At 30.2% G+C, this 10,938-nt stretch overlaps 1 protein-coding gene and 1 long non-coding RNA gene across 3 annotated transcripts; one reads left to right on the plus strand and one right to left on the minus strand.

Moving 5' to 3' along the window:
* The first annotated feature begins 94 nt into the window (after nt 1-94).
* On the plus strand, nt 95-10,149 carry LOC117156376 (mitogen-activated protein kinase kinase kinase 7). Its single transcript, XM_033333347.2, has 10 exons — nt 95-225; nt 329-590; nt 1,228-1,453; nt 1,677-1,794; nt 1,913-2,242; nt 4,454-4,566; nt 4,749-5,041; nt 5,201-5,273; nt 8,262-8,515; nt 8,722-10,149. Exons 2-10 carry the CDS (start codon nt 513-515, stop codon nt 8,884-8,886), a joined length of 1,650 nt encoding a protein of 549 aa, XP_033189238.1. The 5' UTR covers nt 95-225; nt 329-512; the 3' UTR covers nt 8,887-10,149.
* On the minus strand, nt 2,642-7,280 carry LOC143303590 (uncharacterized). Of its 2 annotated transcripts, none has more exons than XR_013060079.1 (3): nt 6,038-7,280; nt 5,661-5,841; nt 2,642-3,108 (listed from the first exon to the last, which is right to left on the minus strand). It is a non-coding gene; the product is annotated as an uncharacterized LOC143303590 (long non-coding RNA). The 2 variants fall into 2 exon arrangements; XR_013060078.1 differs by having other exon boundaries at nt 6,047-7,274.
* Nucleotides 10,150-10,938: the final 789 nt, after the last annotated feature.

Below are 10,938 nucleotides of genomic sequence, written 5' to 3' on the forward strand. Positions count from 1 at the left end.
ATTTATGATTGAGAATATATGTATGGAATATATGTGACATCAAAAAACAAGTAGTCTGTGATTGGATTGTATTTTATTTAGTAAGAAAACCCAAAGCTATCCCCGAAGCCCCGAAGTAAACTTATTAAACGTCGTTACGTAGTACCTGGTAGTACGTAGTGCACGTTCATTTTACACATATGTGTACATATTTCTCTTTCTACTTTTCTTCCCATGTCTTAACTGGTATGCTTTTTGATTAAACAAAAATAATTTAATGTTTCTGTTTTTGTTAGCACATAAATTTAATCACGTTTTCTATGTTTAACGATGGATCGTATTTCAACAGATCGATCTATCGAATGATGAACATCTATCGATACAACTTTCTCGCTACACATGCCTTCTGAATGTTAATAAAATGGAAAATATCAAAGGAGTTTGAGCTCGGAGTTTAAATAAATATTCGTTCATGATAAATACGCCCGGTAATTAAATGTGCCCTGAAACTAATGTGATGTCGACTGTGTGTGATGGCGGGTAAAGAATTAGTAAGCCATCAGCAGCAGTTTGTAGAAGAAATTAACTACGATGAAATTGAAACAGAGCAGGTATCATAACTATGCAGAAACTTTTCATTATTGTTCGAACAAGTCAAATTTTTGTTTTTTTAATCGTCGTTCAATAAAACATTTCTCAAATGTTACATCCAGTTGCGTTTAATTTTTGTAATTTATCCTAATTGATTATCTGATTTTGTTTGAAATATAACCTAAATGACGATAGTTGAATATTTTTTAAGCAAATTTATGTTAACGAAGCTCCTTTCTATTTTCTGTACTTTAATATTCGAATTTTGATTTAGATAACGAGAGAGATTTTTATTTGAAATATCATTAAGTTGAGAAAAAAACTGAAAAAAAAAATTTTTTTATTTTAATAGATTGTGAATATATGTCACTTTTAAAAATTTGATATAGATTGTGTGAAAATAATTTAATTAAAAATTAATAACATCGTTTAGTCGAATACAGAGTATATTAAAGAAGAATAAATAAAATATTAAATTTTTATATCTTTGTATTGTTTTTCATTTTGTTGAGGTTACATGCAGTTTCTATGTTTATCTAACATTATTAATATTCTTAACTTGTTACTTCATTTTTCGAAAAGAAATGATTTATTTTAAAATCTGAAGAGCGCTAAATTAAATCAATAATAAATTGTTCATTATTTATTTTTATGTAGGTAGTCGGAAAAGGTTCTTTCGGAGTAGTATGGAAAGGAAAATGGAGGGGACAATATGTTGCTATAAAGTATATAAACTCAGAAGGTGAAAAAAAGGCCTTTACTGTAGAAGTTAGGCAATTATCTAGAGTTGTGCATCCCAATATTGTAAAACTTTATGGTGCCTGTACTAAAAATCCGGTTTGCCTGGTTATGGAATATGCAGAAGGTGGCTCCTTATATAATGGTATTAACTTTTTTAAATTCTATAGAACTTCATTTTTTTAATTATTTAAAATAATAATTATTGTTATAGTCTAAATATTATTGTTGCTTGTTTTGATAATGCATAAGATTTAATTTGTTTAACAAGACATTAAATGCTTTTTATTGTTTCATATTGTTTTGTTATCATCAAGCATTAATAATTAAATATTACATTTACTTTTTGTTTTATTAATATATTGCAGTTTTGCATTGCAATCCTCAGCCGCAATATACTGCAGGACATGCAATGAGTTGGGCTTTGCAATGTGCACGTGGTGTCGCATATCTTCACAATATGAAACCAAAACCTTTAATTCACAGGTAAATTAAGTTAAATATATATTTTTTTTTATCGAGGACATAGTATAACAATCTGGAAGTTTATTTTTTATTCAAATGACATCTGTAGCGTTTCAACAGATTTCATTTATATTTGCAGAGACTTAAAACCACCAAATTTGTTGTTAGTTATGGGTGGACAAACTCTTAAAATTTGTGATTTTGGTACAGCTTGTGATCTAAATACATATATGACTAATAACAAAGGTTCTGCTGCTTGGATGGCTCCAGAAGTATTTGAGGGTTCTAGATATACCGAAAAGTGTGATGTGTTTAGTTGGGGTGTTATTTTGTGGGAGATATTGTCAAGGAAGAAACCATTTGATGAAATTGGTGGTTCAGCTTACAGAATAATGTGGGCAGTACATGTAGGACAAAGACCTCCTTTAATTGAAGGTTGCCCTAAACCAATTGAAGATCTCATGACCAGGTATTTATTAATATTTATAATCATTCACTTTTATAATTAATAAAGCATGTTCTAATAATTTACTAAAGAAGTTAAGATTAATTATTTTCTTTGTTTTATAAAGTCATATTATCTTTTTCGATAGTGACACATGTTACTAAATATGTGATAGAAATAATTGTAATTGATAAAAAGTATTAGTATTTGAAAGTATATGTTGTAGGAAAAAATATAACAAATACTCTATTTTCTTCTTGAAATTAACTGCAGATTATTGAAACGTAAAAGTATATTTACAAGTATTTAGATTTAATATATTTTATGTATTTTAACATATTTTACGCTTGAAAATAGTTATAACATTATTATGTTTAAAAAATTTCTTTAAAAACTTTATCATTAAGCATTTAATTTAAAAAATTTTCATTTTATTTGATTGATAATTGGTGATTACACAATTTTGTTCATAGAAAAAATTTCTTTTCAGGTGGAAAAATGTTTTTAAGTATGTTGATTGTTATTTAGAGCTTTTTTAAACAATTTTATATTTATTTTACATTACTTGCATTTTATTTGTATATAATATCTTGATAATTTTTCCATATGCTGTGCCCAAATCATTTTTAACGATGTATTTTGTTAAATTGTAATAGAATAAACCCTTTTCTCATAACATAAGAGTTGTATGTTTAAAATATTCTTCTCAGAAGAGTCATCATATTATTCTGATATTATTTATAAGGATTCAATTGTGTAATTGAATCATTATTATGGTAATCTTTAATGAATTTTCTATTTATTCACAATTTATATAAATTGTGAAAAGCTATTACCTATACAGGTTGAAATTTAAGATCTTATACATAGCGTCTTCAAACCTTCCTTTCCTGTAACAGAAAAACATTTGTTTAAAAGTATTTAATATGATCATGTGTACTCCTTGTTATTCTTCTTCTTAAATAATCGATGGTCTTAAGTACTAAAAAAATAAAAGATAATGCGAACAGTTTAATTTATAAGTATTTAATATATCATCAGTATTTCTGATATATTCTAATATGTGGTCGATTATGCTATGCTTTTTAATTATCATGTCTAAGATCATGGGAAGCAGGGAATAATAAATTAATAGTCATCAATCAATAATCAGTTGGAATTTGATTGAGGTATAAGGAGGGAATGTAGAAATGTTGAAGGGTATGAGTATCGGATTGATTGTTTGGAATGCTGGTATTTTAGAATAGTTTAGAGTATTTTAGAATAGGAATGTGTAAGGTGGTGGTCAATCTACCTGGTGCTAGGATAACTTTAACAGTTTCATAATTCTTCATTCTGAGATTGTTCTGCGTTTCTAATTAGGGCTTTTCTAAATTTCTTCTTATGAATTTTAGGTTTTGTCCTAAGTGAGGGTGAAGATTGGGGCACATAGTTCATCATAATATTTTCTTTTAAAGAAATTAAGGTCCTTTAGCAACTATGGATTCTCCTTTGGGACAACAATCCACTCTTTCATCCCCTTCAATGGTTAGGCACTGGGAGCAAATTTTAGTGGTAAGTGAAATTGTCTTCAATGATATTTGTCCATTAAGGATTCGACTGTGCCAGATGGCGAGATTACTTTCCCTTTCGTTTTTCGCATGATGATTCAACACTAGAAGGAATGACTTGCTTTTCAAATCATTGTCTATGGTAGTTTCCGTGGATTTTCTAGCAAGAAATTTAAGAACTGCTCCCAGTTATTTTCATCATAAAGTTTGTTGACAGTAGATCGTGGAAGGGAAAGTGTTGAATTTGAGAGGATGGAAAATATTGCATAAAATATTCAAATTTATGTTAGTCATGAATTATTGTTGCGATTGCATAATTGTAAAAAGAGAGAAATTTAAAATTGTAATATTTTAACTTTTGTGTAGGAAATAGGAAAAATGAAATGTACCTATTTCTTCTGGTACATTATCCTTGAAAATATAATCAATATAATCAAGATATAATCAATAATCGATATTCGATTTTAAAGTCATTTTTCCAGCAGAAGGGTATTGAGGGAAATGAGATCTATCTTTTTTTGTTATGCCTACTCTAACAAATTATCTATTCTGATAAATTATTTTATATATGTGATTTTGGCCAGCATGTCCCTCTATTTTTATTACGTATCTTCTTACATTCTAAATAAACATTTATAAATCGTTTGTAAGATGTAGTAAGAAAAGAAACGAACGGTTGTTTCAGATGTTGGCACAAATCTCCCGAAGAAAGACCATCAATGGATGCTGTTGTAGAAATAATGACAACCTTATCACAATTCTTTAATGGACATCTAGAACCAGTAGAATACTCCCAAAGTAAGTTTGTATATTATTAAAATTTTTCATAAGTAATTTAAGCAATCCAAAGTTATGAGATTTAACAGATGATTAATATTTACTAATAATAGATAATAATTTTAAATATGAAATGTTTATTTATAAACATGCACAACAACAGTGATTATATAAATTAATTATAATGTAATTTTATATTGTAGAAGATGTTGAGTCAGAGGAAGTTATTGACAACCAGGTTTCTAAAGATGATACTTTGGACGTGACTGATACTATGGATTCTGAAATAAATGGATATGCTGCCAACGGTACTATTAAAGCTAATGCACCCGTTTCCAAAGAAAAATCGGAAATTTTTAATGAAAAAAACAGTTCATCGAATCCCTTCTACGATTTCAGGGATCCACCTCCTAAAAATAATATTTCAGCAAACAATCCATCCAATAAAGAATTCCAGATTAAAGATTTTCCTCAACTTTACGTTGAGTGTGATCCGGTTAGTAACTTTTAATTTAAAAATAATGATTTGTTTACATATCATTAAATTAGTAATTAATATTTAAAGAAGTATAAATATTTTCCAAGATTTGTAGTTATTATGATTTACATATTTACATTTTTGACACAAACATATTCTTATGTTTTATAATTCCAGAATGCTTGGGGATTACCGAGTTCCGATTCACCATTGGAATCTCCTATTCTAAAGATAAAGAATACCGCACAAAGTAAGTTTTTTATTACCTTTATTATAAAATATTTAAATTATAAATTTTGTTTTAGTTAATTTTGCTTTTGATTATGGAAAAATTGTTTTAAACAGTTACAATACGAACGATAACAAATGATTTATAAGTAGATACATTGTGTTATAAATATTACGCTTTTCATTTGTTTAGTAATAGAAAATTTTAACGAAGCTTTCTCTCTCGTTTTCATTTTTGTTAATATTTATACTTCTATTTTATTTTATGGAATACATAATTTCTTGCTTTCTTATCATATATGTATAGCACAATTATTAAATTGTTATTTGCCGATGGCCTCGCCGTTGTTCTATAACAGCAGAGGAAGGGGAACTTGTTCGGGGCGAGAACTTTGAATTTGTGACTCACCGCGATAGTACTCTAATCCCAAAATAACGTTCTCCGTATGTTCCACAAAACCTTCCTTTTAGCGCGGAATGTGATGCGCTCAGGCAAATCCATTGTCGTCATTCGATTGCTTTTGTAAATAATTAACACTTATGTCTGCACTTTGATTTTATTTGCGTTCTTGCGAAATGCGGTTTTATTTCTGTTTAATTGAATAAAATATAATTTGAAGATATAAGAAATCAATCAAAGCCACTAAAATTGATTAAAAATCATTAAAAATCTATCAATTAATTTGATAAAAATTGTAGACTTTTACTGAATTAAATTATTAATATTTATATTTATAATTATTTATAGTTTTATGTATATTTGGCTTGTGATTAATCTGTACATACGTTACGTACAAATATTGTTCCCTTTCAATATAAAAAGACACGTGAGAACGAAGCGATAGAAAGAAGTTAGAACATCGCACCTTGGCTCGTTGTGATTTCACCGTGACGAATACTTTGGGAGTTCGTCGATCGGCGAAATCTACCCTGGCAAAGGGCCCGCGAAAACAGTCACATTGTACGAGTATACTAAATTTAACGAACAACTAATCAGGGGAACTTGTTTTTGATTGACACCTATTGACGACGATAAAAGCTTTGTCCTAAAAGACCCAAGTAAATAAAAACAGACCATGGCTCTTTCTACTCTTTATCAGATTGAATACATATAAAAGACCATAAAGTGACAAACCGAGAAGAAATAAATTAATTTTCCAAATATCTGCAAAAGCCGAATGATCTGGATAAAAGTATAAAGAATAAGATATATTAAATGATAAATTATATATTCTACTTCAATAGCTTTTGTCAAACGAAATTATTGATTTTCAATCATTTTCTTATTTGAAATATTATTCTTGTTGATACAGTTTCCAAAGTTGAAGCATATGCTTCCCAAAGAAAGACGATCCCAGGATAGATATATGTCTGTCCCCCATTGGATTTCTTAATTTTTCGCTGCGGCATCAACATGGAAATCAGAGCTTCGACTTAATCCAGCCCTGAAGATGAATTAAGAGCCGAAGAACCGTATTTTCTTCTTGGCTCGTGCTTGCACGTCCTGTCTGGTGGGGGATACCTCGAAGCAGGTGTAGCTGACTCACCAGGCCCAATATAGATGCACGTTTGTTTAGTGCTCTCCCGACACATCACCAAGAACGACCGTCTTTTCTCTTCTTTCTTCTTTTTCTCTCACCCTCGTTATCGAAAAGAAATTGTTCGTTTCTTGGAAATTTTATTTTCTCGTTCCCCCTGCCCCATCTGCATTTTTTTTCATCTTTTACGAACGAGTTCGATCGACCGCCATCCTCCGGATCAAAGAGTGGTTCGTGGTAACTTTTAATCGGAGAGTGACATCTTTCATGTGAACGAATACTTGATTCTATTATGAACGAAGCCTCGACAGGCTCCAGTATTTGGAAATGTGCGAGGAATACCCAAATATCGTCGCCACGGACACCCTAAAGCGGTGCTGGGTTTTGCTACGTTAGTACTTTGCTCTGTTTTTCTTTTTCTTCTCGTCGTTGATGGTATGACGAGGTGCCTTTCTTTCTTAATTTTTATTAGGAGGGTTTCGAGTAAACCGCGATAGAGCTTTTATTATACGATTTTACATGATATTCAACATTGTAAGATCGAACGACGAACAGTCGCTACTAATCACGCGATAGAGGTAGAAAGAACGCGGGGTTGAACCCGCCAAATGTGATAAAAAGTTAAAGGTCAAAATTTGGGATTAAATTTTAAATCGATGGAATGAGTAGCTTCCGTAGACTTAGTACGGAAATTAACATATTATTAATGTTTCTATAATATGTTTCGAAAGCGATTATGCCTTAATTCGATGTAATTATTGCATAACTAGTATACTAGCAGTTTTTGTTTTGGAGGAAAGCAGGAAAACAAATTTTGAATCAAGTAATGTACGAGGGTATTTCACTTGAATCGAACGAATGTTTGTACAGTATTGTTATCCTCAAAATAAATCGAGAAGTTGTGAAATTAATTTAAATTCAGAATGGATTTAACGTAAATAGGCGTACACAGCAAGAGTCGATAAGTTTGCTGTGATCATTTAAAAATGGGTTAAACCAACATAACACTACTATATTTCTAAAGTAGATCTTCAATTCAAGTTGAATTTAGTGTTGATGAAAGAAACATAGCAAAGTTTATTATTTTAAAGTTTTCCTTTATCCCTTTTATCCTGCGAATGTTTAGTAAAAAGTAAAATAAGTTATAAATACATGTTTGTATATTTCTTTCTATATATTTTTTCTAATAGTTTCGAGTAAAAGTATTCGGCAATTTAAGCGTGCCATAATTTTGACATAATCAAAATGAGCTTTTTATACGAATAGGTTCCAAGTCCGAGTTTAGACCGATTACTGATCTGTTGATAATACGCACGTTTAATCAGTGTATTCGTCATATTTGAGAAAATATCAATTTATTTTGCATCGGCCTTATACCAGAAGCATCTTTGGATAGAGTAAAAACAAAATAAGTTACTTACGATCATTTATATTAATCGGATTAACTTTCGGCTATAATTATTGTTTGACAGGTAATAGCACGACTGACAAAGATTTAGACAACGTTTATCGCCTTTTGGACGCGGATCTGAGGCCATTGACGCCTGATCAGACTTGCGAAAGATCGAAAGAAATTTTCGAAGAGCATAAACAGCTGGCGCAAGAATATTTGAAGGTGCAAACGGAGATAGCGCTTTTGGGGCAGCACAAAAATGAAATGCTAAAAAATTTGACCATAGACAGTTTAAGGCAGCAAGAGGAACTCAGGAAACTGGAGGATGAAAAAGTAAGCCGATATAAACAAAGATTATCGGTAAAAAAAAATTATTTCAGGATTGGTTTATGTAGAAGGATCGCAAAAGAGTAATTTTTACATGACGCAAAATATCTGCAAACTTTTAAATTTTAGGTTTATTTTTCAGAATTAAAATTCTTGTTATATTATGCCTTTGCAAATCAAATTATTAATTTTAGTTCCTTTCTCGATTACAGGAGTCTCTCATAAAGCTGTATAGAAATTTAAAACGTCAGTTGGAAATCATGAAGAATCAGAGGACGAACAATGCTCTTTTGAGCAACGCTCAAGTCGGTCCGACAGTTTCCGGAAACAACGGGTGGTTCGTGGTACCTTGTCAAAATCCTTCGAGACATTCTTGAATACCAAGATTAGACAAGTACAAGCGTTAGACGAGATTCTTTTTTACATTATGTCTTGCGAATTTCCCCTGTGCTTCCTTCCTGTAGCGAACACGGGCAACAATATCGATTTTCTCAATAGATTTTTCAACGTTAGATTTTATTCTATAGTATACAAAAGTAAAAGAGAGAGAAGTTGGCAATGCAATCTCTTAAACATAACTATATATATAAAAGCACTGTTTTCTATTTGCATTTGATTTCAAGAACGTTTATCGAGACTTCTCCGTTTTAATGAACAAAATTATGTAAAAATTTGATCAATAATATGCATATATATTTAGGAATCTATATCTTTCAAATAAGCATTACGGGGAATCTACCGAAGTAGCTTTAAATATTGCTATAATGCTTTTATCGTGTTTTAAATATAAAAATACAGGTTTGAAAAAATACTGCTATGAGAAAGTTAACGTAATTGGTGATTATCAATCAGAAATCGATGATTAGTCAACTGCCTGTGTAATTTGTTATTACTACATTTATTTATGTAAGAATTACCATTAATAAGTAATAATTAAGGAGGTATTGTATTATTATTTATCTAATTTATCTAATTTGTCCTTACGTATAATTATTTTTCGTTACAAACTAATTTGTACAGTCAGTAAAATATTCGATAAATGGTGTCCTCGTTATAAAATATTAAGTATTGTATTTAATCGGATACCGATAATTGTTCATTATGTAATTTCTATTTTTTGCCATAACATTGTCAAGAATTAGTTATTGAAATGAAGTTACAGTAATCAAAAATCGGTTCTTCAACGAAAGAACCAATTTTTTTAAAATTGTTAAACATTTTTGCGTCAAAAGCTTATTTATGAATACGCGATACGCGTATGAATTATGATACGCGATATTTTCTTTTCATTTCTCGTCTTCGTTTAATAACTACGAGCGAGTTTTAACTAACAGTAACACTATCAGATAGCTAATAATTCTAGGATAACTCCTTGTTTACGTTATAGTTTTTATATTATGATATCATTAACATCATCTTTTAGTAATATTCAATATTGTATTTTATACTTTAAAGAAAAAAGTTTGATTATTAAAAAACAAAATATAACGATGTTTACCAGTAATTGTTCACGGTGCGTCTGGTTTCGCACGGGTCTGACTATAAGTATCATCTTCTACTTAAAGGCATGATTTCTTTACAACTTGATAGAACTTTACTGTACAAAGCATAATAAATAATAACATTTATCATTTATTCTACGATCGACCATTATTTTATCTCCTCTACTGTTTCTTTTTTAACAGAACATTTTTGTATATTCTTCTTCGAACAAATCAATTTAAAATCTTAAATAAACATACGAAATCGCGTATCTGCAATATTTTCATGAAAGTTGAAATGAAAGCGCATGAATAACGATATTAACTATAAGAGAAGAAAAAAAGGAGCAAAGAAGAAGGTTGCGAGTTTTAATTCCATATTGAAATAATTGTTTTCCATCAAATTGAACGTATTCGTTCTTGACATTAATAACTTCTAAAACGAGCACCGAAACTGCACAAACGCTGCGACTAAGCATCTTCTTAAATAATACAACACAAACGTATCCCCATCGAGCAGAGACATTATCATCAAGTTTATTTCCATTTATATGGAAATGTAGAAAATATATACACTGTAATTACATGAATCGTGTTATCGTGGATAAAACCAGCGCGTCGTCAGTAGTGAAAACAATTCGACTAATATAAACCATCAGCTAACGTCGCTTTTGAAATATCTCTGCATTTTTTAGTCCAAACGTCCTTTAATCCAGTATTAAATATATATATATAAAAAAAAAAAACACATAAACACATACACACACATTCCTCAGCATTATAGCGACAATTTATATATATAACATGTACAATTTATATCTCAACGCAAATTTTGCCAAAGACTTAGCGTTTTGTCATACGCGATGCAGCGTGTCTCCGTTCGACTTAATCCCATAGCTCGAGTTTATAGTCTTAAAGGGTTGGTTGAAGGAAACCGTGTGCGGAGGC

Source organism: Bombus vancouverensis, chromosome 14 (genome assembly GCF_051014615.1).
Source record: "Bombus vancouverensis nearcticus chromosome 14, iyBomVanc1_principal, whole genome shotgun sequence".
In the NCBI taxonomy this organism is placed as follows: domain Eukaryota; kingdom Metazoa; phylum Arthropoda; class Insecta; order Hymenoptera; family Apidae; genus Bombus; species Bombus vancouverensis.